The sequence below is a fragment of the Melanostigma gelatinosum genome (genome assembly GCF_949748355.1).
Source record: "Melanostigma gelatinosum genome assembly, chromosome: 10".
Lineage (NCBI taxonomy): Eukaryota > Metazoa > Chordata > Actinopteri > Perciformes > Zoarcidae > Melanostigma > Melanostigma gelatinosum.
This window is the reverse complement of record NC_136643.1, coordinates 23,190,451-23,213,388: the sequence shown is the minus strand read 5'-3', so window position 1 is coordinate 23,213,388 and position 22,938 is coordinate 23,190,451. Positions and strand designations below refer to the sequence as shown.

Here is a 22,938-nt window from a genome sequence, read left to right as displayed (position 1 = left end):
TGTTTTTCTTTCTCTTGAGGGTTTAACAGTGAAGTCTCTGCTTCTGCCTACAGCATCTCTCTCCCTCTCTGCCGCTCCGTTTGTCTTTCTCCATCCCCTATTTACCAACCTATCACCATAGTTACTGTGCAATACAGAGAATTTATTGAGGCAATATAACTTGTATCTCTCCAATTATATCACAAATGCAATAACTAAGGGTGCCTCGACTGTCAGTGTTGTGGCCAGAGTCTAGAGAGGAGTTGCGTGTCTCTTTTGAAGGCCGTGTCCCTGCATTGACCCCCGTTGAACAACTTTCTTTAACCCTCTTCATTCCATCTTCTCTGCTTTTTCCCCCTATTTTTCATCCTACTTGCCACCCTCCCTGCTCCCTTTTTTGTCATTCCTCTCACTATCCTCCCTGTCTACTTCCTCTTCTCCACCCTTTTTCCCCCTACCATACCCTCCTCCTCCTCCTCCTCCTCCACCTTCTCCTAAACCACAGAAATTCCCAGATGAGGGTTTGGCCAACGTGGTGCGAAATGTCTTCGACTTTGACTCGTACAACAAAGACACGCGAGAGGTTCTGATCGAAGCGCTGCACAAGCACGGGATTCCCATCGGAGCCAAGCCCAGCTCTGTCACACTGGCTAAGGAGTAAGCAAGGCATCAGGAGCACACGGACGACACACACACACACACACACACACACACACACACACACACACACACATTAAAGGCACATCCAGCACCTGACTGACGCTCAGACTGTCATGAGTTACAGGGGCCAGTCAGAAAGCGGTTAGAGTGAAGCGATGGACAGTAGATGACGTCACGGCTCTATTATGGATCTCATTGAGACGAGGACATTGCAAAGCCTCAGCAGTGAGCCTCCACAGCTAAGCTGAAGTTCACTCAGTCTATGTTTCCACTTTTCATGTTGACTGGCGGAACCAAAGTACAATACGAGCTTGTACTCAGTGCTTGTACTTCTTATTGTACCTTTAGAGAGGACAGGTACTACTGACCGTGACCAATAATGTCGTCCACTCAGCAGTCCTCATCGGAGAAACTCTTTTTCTTGCCTAGTGGAACCCACTATTGGAAACCCATAAGAGGGTTCTAGTCAATTAACCCGTAAGTCACCATAACCTGCAGCGGCGATCATCTTTTGTCAGATATGTAAACTTTATCAGAACCTGTAGAAGCTTCATCTTAACAGACAACAGAAAGATACGAAGACAAACACTTACAGTAATTACAATCAAGATACGGGTTTTGATTTTAAATGATCTGTAACTTTTAGAAATGAAATCCTGAAATGCTTGAAATCGGCTGATGTTGTCTTTGGCCTTCCGACTGGTTTCAGACTGAATTAAAGGGACAGTTCACCCCACACTCAAAAATACGTCATATTCTTCCTCTTACCTGTTGTGCCGTTGCTTAATCTAGATTTGTTTTGGTGCGAGTTACCGAGTGTTGGAGATATCGACCGTCGAGATGTCGGTCCTTCTCCAAAATATAATGGAACTAGATGGCATTCGGCTTGAGGTGCTTAAAGCGCCCAAAGTATACATTTGAATTTCATGCAATGTCAATTATTTTTGCATTAATGGACGAAAGGCTCGTGCTTGTGAGGGCGCGATATGTAAACATTGATGGTGTAACGTTGGCTTGCTCAGTGGTGATTGGTGAGCTCGCACCATTGACTATAGATGCACGCGTCCTGCTGTGCAGTGGTACGGTTGACGGGTGTAGTTCGGTCGAGAGAAAATAGTTCCCCCATCAAACTGCTCACAACTAGTCACATCAGTTCCATTATATTCAGGAGAAGACCGACATCTCTACGACCGATATCTCCTACACTCTGCAACAATTTAGATGAATAAAAAGCACGACCGGTAAGAGGAGAGCTATGTATTTTTGATTTTGGGGTGAACCCTCCCCTTACACTTTGAGGCTTCCATGAAGTCTTCGCACTGCTTCCTGAAGTGTTAACTGAATGGCGGACTAGATCATTCACATTACCTCACCTTTTCCATAAGGGAAAGATCATATTCTAATATCCACTACTTTGTCTCATCATGCACAGTTTGTCTTTTAAATAAAGGAAAATATTTGTTTCTTCTGTCTCCTGTGGTTTTATTTGACACATGCAAAAATTCAGTAACATCTTGAGAAGAGAGCAGAGCAGAAACAAGTATTTTCCTTGAGCAATCACGCAGCTGATTGTACACATCTGTTTCGTGATGTCTGTACTGGCATTATCCATGCTCGGCGGACCTTTTGTGTCTTTTGGGATCTGTGTTTTAAGAAGTCCATCTTGAACAATTTATCTCCCACAACATCTTGTGTACAAAACAGCAAATATATTTGTCTCTTGATTTCCAATTTTGGACATGGAAAACAAGAAACTGTTTCTCGAATGTGTCTCATTATTTTTCCATTCCTGGAAATATTTATGGTTCGAGGGATTGTTCATCGTCCAAGCCGTTTATCCACTTCGAATTTCTGTGTTTTTTTGCGGTTGTGTTGCATCTTTCACCCCACCTGCAGCCGATAAGACCGTGGCCACAATCCAGCTATGATTCATAAGACCAGTAAACATCTGGCCAGACACAACAAGCAGAGCAGGGACACACACACCCAGTCACTTGTCCCACACTGGCTTCACCCTCTCTTAGAGAGAGCCGGGATGAAATTCAATCCTATGTTTTTATGAAATCTCACTCAGAGCAGAATACGGCTTCCATCTGAACTCATTTTGCGGTTTCCATGTCGATGCACTCATAAGATGAGTTCATTTCAGTGAAACCCATAATGGAACATCAGAAAGCACAGGATTCGTGCCATGGTGCTCTGTCTAAAGAAACACGCTCACAACTTGATGTGTTTTGATCTCAGGAATCCACCATTCTGCAGTTCTTACCAAGCACTCTGATCTTTAGGTTGCCCCTGCCGGAGGTCAAGATGACGGGGTACTGGACAATAAACCAAGTCGGCAACGCTCGACGCAAACTGCTCTGTCCCACTGAGACGCACTCCATAGACATCAAGGTAAACTCACCAAGGAAAACCCACTCCGATCTTCAAAGTTTACCGTGAGCAGAAATTCCTTCACATCGCACATATGTGGTGATATAGGCCAGTTATTGGTACTTGCAAAAATATGGAAACTATAATCTTGTGTATATGCTGGATTGTAAGTATGGATGCACCTACCTTTTCTGCACCTTCAGTAGCTGGAGGAAACAAATATATAAATAAATTATATATAATCCTGTGTCACTGTAACACGGCTCCACATAATTTCACCCATCAACCGTAAACACCAGTGTTTCCTTCATACACTGTTTGGTGTGTGTAACAGTGTTGTCTTGTGTTTCCAGGGCCCCGTGTTTCTGCGTGTTCAGAGTTCCCCCTGCAACAGACAGGAGAGCAGGGCTTTGAGTTTCAGCGAAGAGAAAGCCCACTGGCAGATTCCCATGAGTGAAGTCAACATCATCTGCGACGTCGCCACCAAAGATGGTATGCACACGCAAACAGCGTCAACACTGTCCTGCTACACACTCTCAGGTCTCAAGTGTTCATTTAGGGATATATGAGAGGATCCAGTGGAGGAGGAGAATGTAGGTGCACAGCTATGCAGTGGGCTAGACACAAGAGATGTCTTTCACAGTTTTTAAAGGAAACTGTTGATGAACTGGGAAAACACCATTGGATCGAACACAACTACTTCAATGATAGTGATCACAAATCAGAAAGGGATAAGATGCCATGAGCAAGAGTTGGATCAAACCTGATCCAACGGTCAAATGTGTCTGGATATAGACACAAACGCATAACATTATTAATAATAATCCCACATTCCCTCTGTGTTTGTTTTGCAGATGTGCTGTACGTAGCCACGTGTAACCCCGTGTCGCTGTACTCCATGAAGGAGCGCGGGGAGACGATTCAGTGCATGGAGCTTTACGACGTCTTCCCCAGGACCATCAGTGGCGTCTGGCAGCCCTTTGTCACCGTTGCACCCCTTGGGAGTCCTCTTGATGGACAGGTGGTGCTGCACGAGGAGCAGGTTGGCACACAAACACGAGCCTGTATGATACGTGATGATCACACCGATACGACTCAATGAGTTTTTCTCTAAATCTCTATGGAAAACATGCCCAGGATCATGCTAAAGGCACCCGGTGGAGTTTTCATTGTAAATAAACATGTAGTTTACATCACATATGTTTCACCAAAACACTTCAGGGTTCAGAACCTGCGATACCTCCCATTTATAAAATCAACTAAACAGGGGAGTGGGAGGTGTGTCAGGGGAGCCCACACTGTCACTAACTACACTCCTTCAATAAACATCATCTCATTTATGGAAAAAAACAAAAGAGCAATTTCAGTAAACAGAAAATACGTGTTTGTAAGATATATCCAGGATGTCAAACTGACATATATATATATATATATATATATATATATATATATATATATATATATACACATATATATACACACGTAGGTGTCATGTGAACGAGGACAAAAACACCACAGTGTACCTTTACCACAGGACAGATACCGGACCATGAAACAAGAAACCACAAAAGATGTTCTCATGGGACAGTGGACGTCATTACCTACACACCAGTACTGTCTTTGTATTTACTAAAACACAACTCCACTCACAGACTGTCGGTGTTCACAAAGGAACCAGATCTCTTTTGTCTGATGTCCCTGTTTACTGACAAGTATGACGCGTTAACGTTACCAAAAACTGGCATTTCAACTTTTTTCCCGGCGCAACAACAACCGATTCCTCACGGATTTAAAATAGCTTTGCTGAAGTTTGTTTGAGTTTCTGAAAATGGTTGGTGGTTAGCGGCTGTTTGCTGTTGAACCTCTCTCACCCCCACAAGACCATGGTCTATGACAGCAGAGCGCAAGACAAGAACAATGAATGTTCGCTGTTTCTCCAGAAGCAGAACACTTTTACAGCTGGTGCATATTAGGCAAGAGGAGGACTTCTAAAAATACCGCGGTGATGGATCGTGTTACGTCTGTCTGAAAATGAAGAGGTCCAGACAACAGCAAGTTCATTCACAGGGCATTGGCCGTCATCACACACAACACATCACACACCAACACTAGGCATTGACACATGAATGCACGCATTCTAGTGACAGCACACAAAAAAACATAAAAATGCAACAAAAAAACAACCTCAAAGACAAAATGACATAACGCCCCTGCCTGTCAGAAGACACATCCACATGTCGGACATACACGTGTGCTCACGCATGTACGCACTCCCTCCATAGGCAGTATATGTTTAGAATCAGGAAATGGGGTTTGCCTTCTCTGAACAGCTCGACCGGTCCTCGGTACAGTAGTGTGTCTGTCAGGAATGGGAGGCCGTAAGGAAAGCGTTAGTGTGAAGCAGGGCAGCCGGGGCCGAGGCCAGCTCCCCCGTGGGCCCCTCTCATGAAACTCAATTGAAGATGAAGCCTCGTGCGTCACAAACGAAAGCCTTTTGCACAGGTTGCACTATATGTGTGTGTGTGTGTGTGTGTGTGTATATATATATATATATATATATATATATATATATATATATATATATATATATATATATATATATCTCGACACTGAGATATGCTATTGCTCAACTAATGTAAATGTAGGACTCAAACAAACGCAGAAGAGTACCGGTATATGTGAAATGAATTGAAGTGACTTGCAGTGCTGTGTTCAAATCAGTTTGAGTTAACTCAGATCAACGTGGTCTCCTCTTCCTCCTCCTCCTCCTCCTCCTCCTCCTCCTCTTCCTAATGCATTTAAATCACATTTGAAAATACGAGACTCAATGTTTATAATCAATGTTCCATATACAGTATCTTCCAATACTCACAGCATTCATAATTTTCTCAACTTCATATTTAATACTGTCGTTTGATGTTCTAACATTTAGTTCTGAATCCAGTCTTGCTCTGACATTGACATCCCGCTCTCTTTCAGAGTAACACGGTGCTGCACTTGGACATGGTGACGGGCGCCGTGCGGAGGCTCATGTTGTCTCCGGACACGGATCAGCCCTCCACCAAAGCCTCCAGCTGGTGGAGCAGTAAGGAGCAGCAGGTGAGTAGCTTCCACTATTCATACAGGACATCAACTAGATATCTCATTTATCCAGTTCTACATAAGAACTAGTAATCATTTTTAATCATAAGTTAGGATGCATTATCCTGTGCCCAATTTTTATAATCACTGAACAAATCATTCCAAAGCAGTGTGGCCTCAATGTGTTGTGGACTCAATGTGTTGTGGACTCAATGTGTTGTGGACTCAATGTGTTGTGTGCATTGACTGTTTGCAGGCAGCGCATAAAATGTGCCACGACTTCGCCCACAAAAACTGGCTCCTCTTCTATAAGGAGGAGGGGTAAGCTGCTCCGACCTCAGCTCAATCCTCCACGCCGCTGTTAAACAGCGCTATCTCGGCCCTGCGCTGGTGTTAATCGCTGTTGTGTTTGTTTGCGCGTGCAGCAACCAGCTGGACGTGCTGGACGTGCTGGAGGGCCGGGTTCACTCCATCTCACTTCCCATCAACCTGAAGTCTGTCTACCTGGTGGCAGAGGACCGCTGGCTGCTGCTGGAGAGCAACACCAACAAGTGAGGAAGGGCCGGATCCCCTCTGAGGGTCTTGAAGTTTGAATTCACTCGTAATGCGACATACTGATTGTGTCACTGAATACAGGAAGTTCCTGCTGACCAAGCCGTTGCATATGTCAGCTGAAGACTCGGGCGTGTGTCAGCTCCACAGCATCAGCGAGGACTCAGTCAGCTCAGGCCACGGAGCCAGCTCAGGTAAATATAACCATCGGGACGTTGCTCTGCTCTAAACTAGTTCATGTTCCATCAAAGACATTATGCCAACCGTATCAACAAAACCAGCCAGACGGACATGAGTCAAACCAAATATAAGAAGGGGACCACGCATGTTTCAATCAATATTAAGAAGTAGTGTATGCGCATAACCGTAAACCAAATTGCCACATGAATTGCACTGCTACGGTATTCTCCAGAGCTCTCGCCACACAAGTGTTTTAGTTTATCTCATCATCTGCTTCTCCGTCGCTCTCTCTGTTCCATCGTGCTCTGTTTGGTCCCTCCCTCTCCCAGATGAGGCGTCCGTCCCCCAGATGCTGTCATGTGAGCAGCTCCCCAACGAGAACCTCAGCGCCGCTCTGGACCAGAAGATTGTTTCCCCCAACCGCATACTGGCCGACAGCGGCTCCTTCGCCCGGGTCGTTGTGGGCTTCCCAGACCTCGTGGTGAGATTATAAAAGGACATGGTTGAAAATAAATAAATACACTGATAGGGCGAGGACATGTAGTGTTGCTTGATTTATGCCGTAAGTAGCGACATTTTCCTCTTGGTTTCTTTTCTCGTCCAGTCCCCTAATGAGGTGTACAGCTTTAAGAGGCCTGTGGACCTCTCAGTGATGAAGAGTGCTGAGAGCGGGGCTCACACGTTCCTGAGAGGTGGGCTCCGGTCCAGCGAGGCCAAACGGGAGAATTGTGTCAGCCTGCTTTCAGCCAATCAGGTGGTCCGAGCGCTTCCACCCAACAAGGTGCCCCTGAGGGAGGTCTACCCCAAAGGTCAGCCTTCAGGTCTCACACATGAGCTCAGCAAATGAGTGCAGACAGAGAGTTTGTAGTCTGACTTGTTTTCTTGTTTGTCTCTCAGACGTCACTCCTCCGATGACAGCGGCGTACCTGGAGGTGACCGATCTCAACTCCAAAAAAGTCAAATATATTCCCGTCCCGAGGTAAAAATATCATTTCGCATCCTCCAGCGCCAGCTAGTGGTCAGAAACAGCATTGCTTTGAGGAAGAAAATATGATTTCTCTACCAGGCTAAACATCAAAATCCAGAGATATTGAGCCAAACCCTAACACTGGCAGGACTTTCTTCTTCAACTGACGACATGATTTACACATTTAAGGAGAGTTTAAATGTTTGATACATGGTGAAATTCACGGTGCCCTTTTGATGACTTCACTTAGTGACTGCGTCTTGACTTTTCCTACATATTTGTGATGGGCAGGTCGATGACCGTGTCGCCTTACACCAGCTGGTTGTCCAAGGTGTCCGAGTCGGACGTGCTCATAGCCGCGCTCGGTTCCGGGGGCGTCGTCACGGTGGACATGGGTGGCTACGTCCGGCTCTGGGAGACGGGGTTAGACGCCCTGCAGCGATCGCTGATGGAATGGAGGAATATGATTGGGGCAGAGGATGGCAGACCTTTACAGGTAATGTGTTTGCTGCCGTCAGTGTTGATTGGGTAAAGAATAGAAATGCTTGCAGCCTTGCAGTTTCTCTCAACACCAGCGGGGGGCGGTGCGACCTTAGAAATAACGACAGTGAGCAGATTGTCAGCTGGATGTCACTCTGCACGCTTGCCTGACTTTGACAGAATATATTAGCTGCAGAAACATTCCTGATTCTATGCTCACCAGACTGTTTCCAGTCCCGAAATGTACGAGCCGGCTGGGTGGGTGTGTATGAATGGACGGGCATTGTGCCGATGATGCAATAGGTTTGACCCTCCGTATGGGTCAGAACATTTCGGACCAGCGTACTGAGAAAGCATTGTTAAGGTGCCCACGTACACAACAGAGGCAGATACATTCTTCAGATAACGGAGCCTCCCAGATGTAGGGGGAGTTATCTGCAGAAGCCTTCACGTGGACTGAAAACATGTCAAAGAGAAATTTATTATGAAGCATATTTCATGTGAAACCTTAGTAGTAGTATTTTGTATTCAGTCATCACACAGTATAATACGTAGAAACAGTATATATAATATACACTCTAGTATGCAATAAGTGTAACCAGTCTACACAGTATAAGCAGAGTTAAATAATGATGTAAAGGCAGACAGAAGATTAACGCCTCTCCTACATTCTTAACAATTTATGCTACCCTCAAAAAATAAAAATCATAATGAAACAAAAATAATTCAAATATCGTTTACAAACCTTTCTTTTGAAAACCACAAGCAAGTTATTGAAATTGAAAAGCCTTTGACTTCGAATACATTCATTATAAAGACACACCTGCACACGTGGGACCTCTCTGTGGCCCCTGGAGGCCTCCGTAGTCCGGCCCTCTTTGAAGGGGCACCTTGAGTCCACTGACGGTCACACAGACTCCCCCCTGTGCTCTGAGTTAGCTCACCGACACCAACAGCAGCACTACTGTATTCAAACATACCCGCCTACAAGGCTCTCTGCCTTAGAGATGTACGCTACTTTACCCAACTGTGCACACACCTCACCTGCTCACTGACATCCTCACTTTACAGCACTGTTGACATCATCAACACATACCGCTGCACAGGAGACATCAGCTTCTATCCTTCTTCAAGAAGGCTGCTGTTAACAGAAGGAAGGCTTCTTGAAATGTGCAAGTAACATTTTGGAACACAGTTTTTAACCACATCACACGCTTTGCACCATTGATTGAAGTACAAATGACAACATGTTCTCACACACCTGCACGCTGCACACCTCGGATTCATTTACTCACATTAGACTCTTTCACGTGTTCAGACACTCATGTACAGGCATGCATATATGGCATCACACAGACACACACTAGCATGCACCCAGGGGCACGCATTTACTCCTCAAACGTGGGCTCATTCTCACACACACACACACACACACACACAGATGCCGTAAATCCTAAATCACATTGTCTTTTGGCGTCTAAAGGGAGGATCAGAAATTTATGAGGCTATTAATCTCACCACACAAGGCATGTGCCGCAGATGAGAGACTTATAGAGACGCTGCAAAGAAATGGAGAGGGGGAAAAAGGGGATTGAGAGAGGAGGGTGGGGTAAGGACATTGATTCCCACAGTCATAAAAATGAACTTTTCTCTGCCGCCCCTCACTCCTCTGCCCTCTCTTTTTATTTTCTGTTTCTCTGTCTCGGGGTGAAGGTGCCATCTTTAGCTTGCAGGGACCAGTGGCAACAGCAGCAACAATCACCTTCAGGCCCTTTAGTTTCTGAAGTGTTGTTGGAAATAGCGCGCCATGATTTTGCATCTGTTTGGAGCAGGAAAATGTGTTTTGGGGGGGGTTGCTGGTTCCTGAAGTTTTGTTTTTTTCCCCTTATGCATTTTTTTCCATTTGAATGTTTCTGGTTCTAGAAACAAGGTGTAATGTAACGGTTGTATAGGTTCATGTTATGGCCACCAGCACGTTGCTCCTGAGAGACCATGTTTTGTCCATCGTTTTGGCGCGACAGACGTAAGCAGATATGTAGAATGACAGATGCTAGGTGATCATGTCAGAAACACTTTCTGCCATCTGATATCCTGTCGCTGCATTGCCCAAATGACTCGTGTCTCTTTCGCGACCAGAGCGGGAAACTCGACCGAGCGCGGCCCCCCCCCCCTAAGAGCCCGAAACGGACACGTGTCGCAAAGCGCCACTCGTCATTTTTCTCAAACCAAAAGTGGAGCGTTCGTCACCTTTTTACTGGCTGTGACTGAGCCGGGATTCCACGAACAGCATGAAAGAACACATTCACCAGGAATGTTGTCACCGGCCAGAGAGTTTTATCTGTATACAGCGTGATAACACCGGTGGATTACTGAAACAAACCTGCATCCCGACAGCTCAGCTTCCTCTCTGTTTTCCGAGACACTTGCAAGCATCAGAGCCCAGCAGACACACAGACACAGGCCTGATGGAGGTGGAGCTGTGTGTGTGTGTGTGTGTATGTGGGTGTGTGTGTGTGTGGGTGGTGTTTATCAAGCGATCGTAATCACGTTCATAAATGCTCAGCGAGAATGCTGTGTCTAGCCAGTACAGTTAAGCCTTTGAAGCCACATTCCCGCGCATCATGTGCACACCCTCGTTACCCAACATGGCGCAGGCGTGTGTGCAGCAGAGCTCATGTTCTGCTGCTGTTCCGTCGCTGTACGACTTCACCGGAGGTGAGCTCCTGAAGGTGAGCTGCGGTGACACGCCAGGCTCAGACCTCTGACCCTTTACCTCGCCGCAGAGCTGTGGCACCGAGCTCTCTCTGGTTACTGAGGTTTACAACACTGGTTCATGTGCCACCTACACACACACACACACACACTCTCCTGTGGGTAACACCAGAGTAAAGGCTCTCTTGATACACTGATGCTCTGTTGGTTTGCAGCCGCATGGGACAGTGGGGATGTTTGTCATTTTAAATGACCCATGTTTGAGACCCTGCTGGTTGCTCCTCACTGTTATTGTCATGCGAGGAACAGACAGTTTTTCTCATGTAGATCTGTAACGTCAACAGCCAACGCAGCTGGCCTGTGGGGGGGTGTGAGTCAGAGATATCTTCTACAGGGTGTATTTGTCTTAAAACCTGACTGATACCAAAAATGTAATCAACACCTTTACCAACAGTTTCAACAAAAATGATAATATTTTATATTCTTCCTAGTTGTTGAAACTTTGCCAGATACGTTGTATTGGATTGCAGAGGTGTACCTGATAAAGTGGACAGGGAGTGTATCGGTGAAATGGATCCACCTGCGATGAACTAATGTTGGTCGGACTCTAATTCCAACGTGTTTTGCTGCTTATTTGTCTTAATTTCTGGTGTTTTTATATGATAGTTAAGCCTCTGGGGAGATAATGGGTTCCATCGTGTGTGTGTGTGTGTGTGTGTGTGTATTTGTGTATTTGTCTGTCCTTGACTAATCATGCGTAGAAAAAGCGAATGAGTGTTTCAGATATTAATAAGGTGCCACTATGCATGACGTTTAATACCATCATCTACTTCCAGCGAGAATGCAGAAAAACAGCAGAAACACTTTGAGGATGTATTCTGGATGAATGTTAAAACACAGATTTTGTTTTTTTAAATGTATACAATTAGTGTGAATCTGCTTGAGCAATAAAACACATCGTGTCAACACTTCCAGTAGGTCCACACGGTGAGCTGGTTCCCACGATGAGTGTTATCTTGTCCTTGTGCTTTGCTTTGTACCAGACTGACCCTTCTAATCCGCGCTAAATATAGAGCGCTCTGCCGATACAGCAGCTTGATGTAGAGGTGAGAACAGAGCCTGCGCTCTGAGCGCCACCGAGTCAGTTTGCGGTGTGGACAGCGGGTGAGCAGAGGGACTGCTGCTCCTGCTAGATAAGTGTCCGTTACACCGCTCAGTCCGTGACGAACCATGAAAAAAACGGCAACGATATAACACACACACACAAACACACACACACACTTGGCGGTTCACAACAAAACCTCATCCCCCACAGATACCATTCAAATTCCTGCAGTATGTAAGAATGCAGCTGAACTACGGGGGATGCACTTCGTCTCCCACTGAACCACTCATTCCTCTCTCACTCCCTGATGCGTGCCAGACTCTGGTGTTTGAGCCGGCATGCTGATTTTGGCATCGACGGTGCCGTTGAGATGGCCCTAAGAATCCAGAGCTTTAACCTCTCGGTGTCTCCGCTCCGTCACCAAGTCCGTTCTCTTAATGCTTTTGACTGTGTGCTAGCTAGTCCCACGTACTAACTCGGCACATCAGGAGGTAAACACGGTAAAATCTATATCCTATATACTGCTACGTAGGTGGCAGACCCCACTAGTGTTGTTTTTGTGTGAGTTGGGGCTGAGCCGCTCATTTCAGAGGCACCTGCACAGATGTGAGTCTGCACTTGCATGTTTGCTGAATGTTTAAAAAACTGACCCACATGACGTCTCTCGATCCTCGTCAGATTACCATCCAGAGGGACAGCGGCCTGGACGTCACCGCCCCGAAACATGGCAAGACGGACCCCAACAACGCTCCTCATGTTGGGGGAAACCAGTGGGCAGGAGGCACAGGTAACCACTGGCTTTGCAGAGTCGGCAACATGCCGAAATCTGTGATGACGTTTACACACACGCACATTAGTGTGATTGATGACACTTAAGGAGCACGTACGGTGCTTTGTTGCCCTTGGGCAAGGCACCTAGCCTCAGCTCTGTTGGTCTATACTTCTAGCAGAGAGCTGCCAGAATCTGATTTTCTGTACGTGACAATGTGAAGGTGAACAACGGTCATCATAGTGGTGAAACGATTAGTTCGTCAGTCAACAGAACAACTGTTTAGATTTTGAATTATTGTTACAGTCAAATGAATGCAGACGTTTTACTGAGTTAATAGAAGCTCCCGGTCAAATGTTTGGTTTCAGATGTGTTATTTGTTGCATAAAGTGCCTCCAACAACTGTGATTGGTTCATCCCTAATGAGATCTTTCGTTGCAGGCGGCAGGGACACGGCGGGGCTGGGGGGCAAAGGGGGCCCCTATCGGCTGGACGCGGGACACAAGGTCCACCAGGTCTCCCAGGCTGAGAAAGACGCAGTTCCCGAAGAGGTCCGCAGAGCCGCCCGCGAAATGGGTGAAAAAGCCTTCAAAGAAAGGTAGGTCGCTTTAAATACAGAACATACAGACCATACAGTGATCACGTGCTAAAACAATGAACATCCCAGTGTAGGAAAGCACGGGCGACCGTGAACCAATAACCCGTATCTAACCTGAGTCAGCGCCACCGGTGGGAAAGTACGTGAAGGTGAACAGATGTTTTGGACTGGCTTTGTTTTTCCACTTCGGAAACTACCTAGAACGTGTGTGTGTGTGTGTGTGTGTGTGTGTGTGTGTGTGTGTGTGTGTGTGTGTGTGTGTGTGTGTGTGTGTGTGTGTGTGTGTGTGTGTGTGTGTGTGTGTGTGTGTCTACACTTGCACACATTCACTTCAGAGGAGGGTTAAGAGGGCACCCCTTTCACCAGCTCCACCATGAAGGCTGTCTCTGTTCTCCTTCGCTTCAAACAGTTTCGTTCTCTTTACTTTCTTTTCTCCCCCCCCCCCACCTCCCCTATCCTCACCCTTTCCTGCATGGTCCTTCTCATACACTGGCTGCTTTCACGCCAAGAGGACAACCTCTCTGACTCTCCTCTCTCTCTCCTTTTTGTGTCTCTTCTCTTCTTCCCTCGGTCTTTAGCCATTTCACTTGCTTTTTTAAATTTCTTCTTCGACACCCTACCCCTCCCCCCCCTCCCTCCCGCCTGTCTGTCAGTGTCCCACTAAGCCCGGAGAAAATCTTGTAGCTACATGCTGACACCCTGCTTCCAAGTAGATGTCACTGTACTTGACTGCTCTTGAACACAGCAGGTGAGCACACACCACGGAAGTAAACCTACAGAGGGGGGGGGGGGGGGGGGGGGCTTGACTTTGTGTTGTCTTTCTTTCCTCCTATCACAGGTCAACGCTGTCAGGCTTTTTCCATACGTTCTCATTCACTGATGCGTGTGCTCAATCCTTTGTTTGCTTAGCTTAAGATTGAGTGTCAATCAAACTGTGATCCCTCCGTAAACTCTTGAGCACCTGACACACTCGCACAAGCAAAATCAACCAACATGTGACCAAAATAAGCTCCTAGATTAGATTGTTTTGAGGCATTTTTTTTGCATTTATTAAACATGCATTTAGTTGTTTTGTTTCTGTAATCAAATGCATCATGTGAGCGCAGGTCTTGTGGATGGAAGCTACCGTCGGTGCGGTGTGTTTAGTCGCAGGGAGTGTCCGCACAACTCGCTGTTTTTGTGTCTGTTGTGTGGGAAATGTCCGTGTCCCCACCTCGAGCCAGAGCTCTGTCTCTCTCTCTCTCTCTCTCTCTGTCTCTCTCTCTCTCTCTCTCTGTCGCTCTCTCTCTCTGGCTCTCTCTCTCTGTCTCTGTCTCTGTCTCTGTCTCTGTCTCTCTCTCTCTGTCTCTCTCTCTCTCTCTCTGTCTCTGTCTCTGTCGCTGTCGCTGTCTCTCTCTCTCTCTCTGTCTCTCTCTCTGTCTCTCTCTGTCTCTCTCTCTCTCTCTCTCTCTCTCTCTCTGTCTCTGTCTCTCTCTCTCTCTCTCTCTCTCTGTCTCTGTCTCTGTCTCTCTCTCTCTCTCTCTCTCGCTCTCTCTCTCTGTCTCTCTCTCTCTCTCTCTCTCTCTCTCTCTCTCTCTCTCTCTCTCTCTCTCTCTCTCTCTCTCTCTCTCTCTCTCTCTCTCTCTCTCTCTCTGTATTTGTCATTCACTCGGTTTCTCCCGGTTAAGTCAAGGTTCAGGAATTTGAAGGAAATAGCCGCGGCCACTGGCCAGAGTGTCTGCTCACCGCATACACTCTCACGCATCCTCTCTCACACACACACACACACACACATGTGGACACCTAGGAATGTGTGGAGGAAGTCACTCTGCTGTGTGCCGGTCTGTGGACATGATGTGGTGTGAATGCAAAGGAACAGACGGGAGGGACTGTGTGTGCCGGTCAAAAATAACAAGTAAGTGATACAGTACATTGTGCGTCATGAGAGGGAATAGCAGCATCGGATGAGTGGACGTAGAGGATGGATGGATGTAATCACAGATCAATCAACTCACAAATCTCTAATCTAAGATATAAAATGTATAAATACATTAAAGAAAATGTAAAACATGGTAGGGTTCAATAAAATCATTTCAGCTCTTCGTGTGGTGTTTTTTCCTACTCTGTTTCCCTTAATTTACGATTTTTAAAATGACATTCCAGGTGCTGATGATGATGATGATGTAGTTTTACCTTCATTTAGTCGTCTATTACAGACATTATGTTGTTGGATGTCCTCTGAGTGAGTTTGTAATCTTTTGTGATTGCACGGCTGATGCCAGCGCAGTCTACACAATACGTGCAACCAGTCTCACACACACACACACACACACACACACACACACACACAGGTTTGTTGCAAGCCGTGACACATAAAGTCAAAGCCTCCTTCAACCCCTACCTGTGTTTTGGAGTCACTGCTCTGTATCTCTGTGGATGTCACGGTCTGGTTGTCACCAAAAGTTTCAAACACCTGGCAGAGACCCTTACCACACCCGAAGAGGATTCTGTGCCCACGTGTGTCAGCCAGACTCAAGTACCTGCACAGTGGGATTATGCTGATGAAGTCTGCTTGGGGGGTCTGCTTGGGGGGGCGCAGCCCACCTGTCTTGTCATGTCCACAGGTGTGTTTTAGAGAACACACACACACAAAAGGAGCTCCATATTTAACAGCACTGACCCCTGTGTCAGTTTGTCCACAGGTGTCCTCAGGAAGACATTTCTCAGTCGATCTATTTTTTATTCTGTCTTTCTCCAGCTACCTGAAATCAAGAGGCCGACACAAGAGCAGTTACAAATGATAAATTGCAGAATAAATGCACAAACCTGCTGCGGTTCCTTTGATTGGCCAGTGAGATTTAGAGTTGTTTACACTGTAGAACAATGTATGATTGAGTGCATCCCAGAGGACATGTGATCGACATGTCTACAGATTGTGGACCTTTAAACTAAATCTGTCCGTGTTGGAAGAAACACGCGAGTACAGAATGAAGTCGCCTCTGTTAAAGAGCTTTGAAGCTGAAAGGCAGAAGCAAAAACGATAAATCCAACAAACTGTATGCTTGAATATAATGTCTGTACATAGTTTGTCTGAAACATATCAAATCAAGTCGTCCGTGTGTTTCTCTGTCCCTTCATCTCAGGTTGAAGGAGATTAATATGAGCGAGTATGACGCTGCCACGTACGAGCGCTTCTCCACCGCCGTCAGGAGACAAGTTCAGTCTCTACGCATCATCCTGGACAGTTTACAGGTCGGCTGCCCTCCACTTGGCATCACACTTCTCGATTTTAAACGTGATTACTGGTCTTCTTACACAATCATCAACGCTGTAGAACACACACCCATGTTGCTTTGTTACTGTACAGACAGTACTGCATGCCGTCCGGTTGACCCCGGCCGGTCACAAAACAAAAGTCGTGTTGAAGTTGTTGGATGACAATCGGTTGACCTTATACAACCCCAGGGGCAGGAGGGAGGGGGCGCTGGCCCACCGGAGCACCCTGATTGGTTCATAGAATGAAAAGCAGGAGCATAGGGAGGGTGGTTAAAAATCCAGGATGTGATATTGTCTCAATTTCAATATTTTGAGTTAGATTTTCCTCCCTTTGTTTGAGCTTCTTAGGGTGTGTGTGTGTGTGTGTGTGTGTGTGTGTGAGAGATGAGAGGAAAATCCCGCAGCATGTGAGAATGATTACAGAGCAGCAACACTCAGCCTCGCTCTATTATTCTCCTGTCCAGGTGTGAAGTTTGTACAGTATATGTTGTGGTAGGTGGGTGGGTGGGTGTTGTGTGTGTGTGTGTGTGTGTGTGCGTGTTTGTGTTTTCCATCCAGGTGTTTGCAGCCATGCCAGCGCTGCGGTTTTCAACATGAACTTTGGTTATTGTTTGTATTGGTTCTCGGGCTTCTTTCCCGCTGTAAAGACTTCTGGAGATTATACCAATCTCAGCAGGCGGGACGCTGTGAAGTCATGCTATTTGTATCATACCTGAAGAGTGATTTAAGGAGTCACTCACACACACACACACACACACACACACACACACACACACACACCTAACCATAGCTGGCGAGCTTTCAATAAACTGATTGTGTATTGTTTCCAGCCTAAAGGGAAACCCCTCTCTACTCGTCTCTGAACAGAGAGCTGGCTCCCCAAACATAAACGCCGGCACGTCTTCATCAAACGCATCCGAGCAGGAAATCAGTCCGAACTGGCCAAAAGAAATCACAGACACACGCATATTTGCTCTGAATTTTACGGCTCAAGGAAATAGAAACTTTTTTATTTTTTATTTCATTTACCAGGGAAAGTCCTCATATCGTGAGCAGAGGTGTCGTACCCTGTTAGGAGTCATGCAGAGGGAGGAGAGATATTTTGGGAATGATTCATGACAGTGAGCTTATTACAACATTGTCAAAAATAGAAATCTTTTAGCGACCGACCCTGTGCGTGATGCAACTGCACCGTGAACAAGGAGAGCTCAGCAAAGTAACCTCACGCTGTGTGGCAACGCTGTCCACTTTAATCCTCCACCGCTCAGCGTCAAGTGATGGAAAATAGAGCCACTGCTGAACAGCTTCTCCGTTTGTTCAGTCCATTGTGTTCACTAGCTATCTCAGATGTAGAGCATCATTCAGTGTGTGTGTGTGTGTGTGTCTCTACGTCGCCTGTGCCCAAGACAAATGTCTCCTTAAGGAGACGATGAAAGGCTAATCTTGGACAGGTGATGGTTGGTGGTGATGGTGGTGGGGGGGGGGGGGGGGGGGGTTTAGTAATGTATGTGCAACCGGCCCCGAGCTCTTTCTCTACTCGTGCCGTCTTTACTGTAAATCTTTCTCATCTATAATGTGTCAGCCTGAATTACAACTGTCTGGGTTTTTCCCCCTCGTTTCACAATCTGCCTGACCAAAATGAGATCATTGTCCCCGGACAGATTTTGAAATGTGTGTATTTATTTTGTTGATTGGATCGTGTGTGTGTGTGTGTGTGTGTGTGTGTGTGTGTGTGTGTGTGTGTGTGTGTGTGTGTGTGTGTGTGTGTGTGTGTGTGTGTGTGTGTGTGTGTGTGTGTGTGTGTGTGTGTGTGTGTGTGTGTGTGTGTGTGTGTGTGCGCGTGTGTTTCCAGGCTAAAGGGAAGGAGCGGCAGTGGTTGAAGAACCAGGCTCTGGGAGAACTGGACGATGCTAAAATCATCGACGGACTGACTGGAGAGAAGGCCATATACAAACGCAGAGGAGAGCTGGACCCAGAGGTGTGTGTGTGTGTGTGTGTGTGTGTGTGTGTTGTTACAGATATTTAAACCACACTTTTATTTTGCCAGAGCCACACCTCTAAAACCACGCACACTCCCAGACCAACACATCATTTAGACCTTTATCTGTCATACGACACATTCCAGTGGTGTGTGTGAGATTATTATTAAACCCTGTGCTTCACACACAGTTTCTAGTCATTTCACATGTATGGTTGAGTATACACACACACACACACACAGCACAGAGATAGTTCCCACACTAATCATACAAACACACACTAACCATAATGTGCATGCCATGTTTTTCCTCCTTATTTAGCTCCAAGCATTGCATATTTTTGGTCTGGGGTGAAGATCTAAAATGAAGTAATTTGCCACCAGTTCTTTAAACCTTGTCCTTGTGTCGACTGTTATTTTAAGTGAGCTGCACCGAATTCCTCAAAAACACTTTCCACAGTCGGTATTTTCTTTAATTTAGTCATTAGTCGCGTCCGATTTTCTCTGAAGATTTTGTGTTTTTTGTGTTTTTTCTTTTTTTCTTTACAGCTGGGCAGTCCTCAGCAGAAGCCGAAGCGCCTCCGGGTGTTAGTGGACGTGTCGGGCAGCATGTACCGCTTCAACGGCGTGGACGGCAGGCTGGAGCGCTCCATGGAGGCCGTGTGCATGGTCATGGAGGCTCTGGAGAGCTACGAGCACAAGTTCAAGGTGAGATTCGCTTTGGACAAAAGCATCTGCCACATTCATTTACTGTTACCGAGGTGATACCATATCGACTGTACAATCGCAGCCCAGCCCTGTGTTACTATTTCAACACTTCTTTAGGTCATAGTTTGTTACCCAGCCTGGAGAGGGGGGGAGGGGGGAATGACTGGGTAAAATAGTTGCTGGGAGACAGACTTCTTGGCCCCTAAGAGACACGCAACCCAACCTTATACTGATCACATGTCAGTGTGTCTCACGCACACACACACACACACACACACACACACACACACACACACACACACACACACACACTCTTCCGTGCTGCTGACCACATGTCGTGTAACTGCTTTCTTTGCGTAACAAAATAAAAGTGCATCTGATATCTCATAAGACATCTTGGTTGTGCCCCGTGATATCTGCAGTCTTAGGTGTGTGTGTGTGCGTGTGTGTGTGTGTGTGTGTGTGTGTGTGTGTGTGGTAGATCAACAACTAGGCACTTAATAGATTCATGTCCTATGTATTACAGCCATCAAACCCCACTTACGTACAAACTGATGTTGTAGGAAAAAACACTTTTAATTTCAGTGATTTTAAGTCTATTCATATTTTGAATTGAATTTGAGGATTTCACATAAAACGTTGTATAAAAAACTAACTGGAAAAATAGATTTGACATTGTGGAAAAACAAAAAGAGGCTTCCTACCCAGCAACAGCGTTATGAACAGATGAGACGCACGGCCGCATACCTCTGACCACCACAGTCATAACTGCCCATATTAGAAATGAGCCACTCACATAATACCTGAGTCCTGGAATAGATGACTGGAGCCCACAGTGCCGGGCTGAGCCGGGTCTACGTAAGCCGCTTGTGACGTGTGGTCCGTGGGAGGCGTGTACACTCTCAGGGTTAACATACTGCGAGGATGGTCTTCTATAAGTTACGAGCTGACATTTCGGCACCGTCACGCCCGAGTCTTTCCACCTCAGTCCACGTACTGTTCGATAGAATATCGTCACTCTTTCCATTCATGTTCATGTGGTAGGATTTTACCTTCATAGAACTGTTTTGTCTACGCAGTACGACGTCGTGGGCCACTCGGGCGACGGCTGCGACATCGAGCTGGTCAGAGCGGATAAAGTCCCCAAGAATAACAAAGAGAGACTCAAAGTCCTCAAGGTACGCTTTCATAATCAACTCTTGTTTTGTCTCTGCACACCTGTTGTTCCCACACATACCAACCCAAACAGGTTTGTATTCTAATGCTCTCATTCTCTCTCGTTAACGTGGGAAGTCCTCCCGTTCTCAAGGTCCGCCACCACAAACAACTTCTCCACCTGTGCGATAAACTGGATAATGCACTGGATGTCTGAACGTTTTATTCAACCTCTTTTTCCTCTTTGGCCTGTTTCCTCCTCCTCCTCCCTCCCTCGCCCTGCAGAACATGCATGCCCACTCTCAGTTCTGCATGAGCGGCGACTACACGCTGGAGGGCACCGACGCCAGCATTAAGGAGCTGGCGCGAGAAGAGGCCGACGAGCACTTCGTGGTGGTGCTCAGCGATGCCAACCTGGAGCGCTACGGCATCCGGCCCGAGCGCTTCGCCCAGGTCCTGACCTCCGACCCGCAGGTCAACGCCTTTGCCATCTTCATCGGATCCCTCGGCGATCAGGCCGAAAGGTGAGGAGGCGGAGACGGAGACGGAGACGGGTGGCATCTAGGGGGCGTTAAGTTGAGGGTGCAAATAAGGGAGGCGAAGGAGGAAATAGGAAGGATAAGTTAAGGGGGTGAAAAAAGAACAAAAGCCAAAAGAAGGATACATATGACAGGAAGTAAGTGGATGAGGGAAAGTGCACTCTTCTGTCTGCTTTGAGGAGCTTCTGGCTTCATGGTTAGAAAGCAGTCACGAGCTCAAGGACCTTCAGAACGACAGAGACCTGTTATGCACTCCGCTCACGACTCTGTGAAGAGCAGGAACAGCAAGAAAGCAAAGAGAGAGACCTCTGACCCTCTAAAACGGCGACGGGAGGAATTACTCTTTAGCTCCTGATGCCACGGTCCGGCAGAAATGACCTCTGAAAGACAGTTCAAGCTATTTACAGTTTATGGGTTCGAGTCAGAATGTGAGGAGAGGAACGAGAACGATATATTCACGTGTCATGGAAGCACGCACGCATATGGGGAAGCGATAGAGTTACGTAGTTTTATGTTCCTGCCCATGCTGGTGTGTGTCCTCGTGTAGAGGACGCACTACTGATCGAACAAGAGGAATGTGTAAGTGCATGGGGGGAATGAAAGAATATAGAAAGAAAGAAAGAGTGCCATCAGATGTAGTGTGTTTAAATAAAAGAAGTGAAGCGAGATGGAGGTGGCTGTGTTGTTCCTCCGTGTGAGCGGCAGCCCTTTCATTCACAAACACTGTGCTCTGTCCAGCACCAATCCACCCAGCGAACAAACCACTCTGTCTTTCTCTTTTCGGGAAACTAAATGTCAGTGCCTCTGTTTGACCTGAAACTTCTATCTGTGTTTCTTTACTTCAGACTCCAAAAGACACTTCCGGCAGGGAGATCCTTCGTGGCTTTGGACACCAAGCAGATCCCCCAAATACTGCAGCAGATCTTCACATCTACGATGCTGTCCAATGCCTAAGACTGACACACACACACACACACACTCACCTCTTATCTCACACGTTCAAAACCTCAAGATCTGCTCTGACAAAGCACGGAAGCTTGTCAGACTTTAAGGTTGTGACTCATCACGCTCCTGAACCCGCCTTCTGTATCAGATTATACAACTTTATTTCAGCTGTATCAGTACTGAAGACTCTCCTTGAAGGGAAGAGACTGTTGTGATTGTTATTTTGACTGAAGCCTTCAGTCTGTAGTGTCCTTCTAGGAATAGGTACTGTACCATGTGGTCTATTAAAAAGCCTGTGATCTTGTGCATGACTGTACTCTACTGTAAAACTGTCTCGGAAACAACAGTGACCTAATGAATGCCTGGGGCCTGTCTCAGGCCCTGTGTGGGGATCAAACGCACGGCCCTCAGCTGTTGTTGTTTTCGACCAACTGCGCTGACGCACGCGCCGCGTACGTCTTCGTCCTGTTTTGGGTTGTGAGCAACATTACTCAGAGACGGGAGGGTCGAGAACTTGAAACGGCCCTCGCTCATTTGGACTTCCTCGTCATTTATCGTCTGTCGCACAGAAAAAGACGCACACGCACACACACACACACACACACACGCAGGCAGGAACCACCTGACCTGACCGACACTTGGCTGTGACGAGCGGCAATAACTTTGCTCCAGAGGAATGCTGGGACTGTGACCAGGGAATTTCCCCCTCACCTGACTGCGCACGCTCTTTAAAGGCAGCCACTGTTGCACAACCACCGGCTGTGTGTGTGTGTGTGTGTGTGTGTGTGTGTGTGTGTGTGTGTGTGTGTGTGTGTGTGTGTGTGTGTGTGTGTGTGTGTGTGTGTGTGTGTGTGTGTGTGTGTGTGTGTGTGTGTGTGTGTGTGTGTGTGTGTGTTCTC

General features: G+C 46.7%; 1 protein-coding gene across 1 annotated transcript in view; it reads left to right on the top strand.

The window, feature by feature from the left end:
- The window catches only part of vwa8 (von Willebrand factor A domain containing 8), a 46,117-nt gene extending 23,792 nt beyond the window's left edge, over positions 1-22,325 (top strand). Inside the window, exons 26-45 of the mRNA XM_079277648.1 lie at positions 485-636; positions 2,928-3,036; positions 3,369-3,507; positions 3,870-4,057; positions 5,995-6,114; positions 6,353-6,417; positions 6,522-6,647; positions 6,733-6,842; positions 7,158-7,309; positions 7,433-7,637; positions 7,726-7,807; positions 8,087-8,291; positions 12,771-12,879; positions 13,303-13,459; positions 16,582-16,690; positions 18,567-18,692; positions 19,242-19,400; positions 20,480-20,578; positions 20,841-21,079; positions 21,940-22,325. Coding sequence (XP_079133774.1) covers positions 485-636; positions 2,928-3,036; positions 3,369-3,507; positions 3,870-4,057; positions 5,995-6,114; positions 6,353-6,417; positions 6,522-6,647; positions 6,733-6,842; positions 7,158-7,309; positions 7,433-7,637; positions 7,726-7,807; positions 8,087-8,291; positions 12,771-12,879; positions 13,303-13,459; positions 16,582-16,690; positions 18,567-18,692; positions 19,242-19,400; positions 20,480-20,578; positions 20,841-21,079; positions 21,940-22,048 — 2,760 coding nt within the window. The 3' untranslated portion in view covers positions 22,049-22,325. The remainder of the gene's footprint in view (positions 1-484; positions 637-2,927; positions 3,037-3,368; positions 3,508-3,869; positions 4,058-5,994; positions 6,115-6,352; positions 6,418-6,521; positions 6,648-6,732; positions 6,843-7,157; positions 7,310-7,432; positions 7,638-7,725; positions 7,808-8,086; positions 8,292-12,770; positions 12,880-13,302; positions 13,460-16,581; positions 16,691-18,566; positions 18,693-19,241; positions 19,401-20,479; positions 20,579-20,840; positions 21,080-21,939) is intronic.
- Positions 22,326-22,938: the final 613 nt, after the last annotated feature.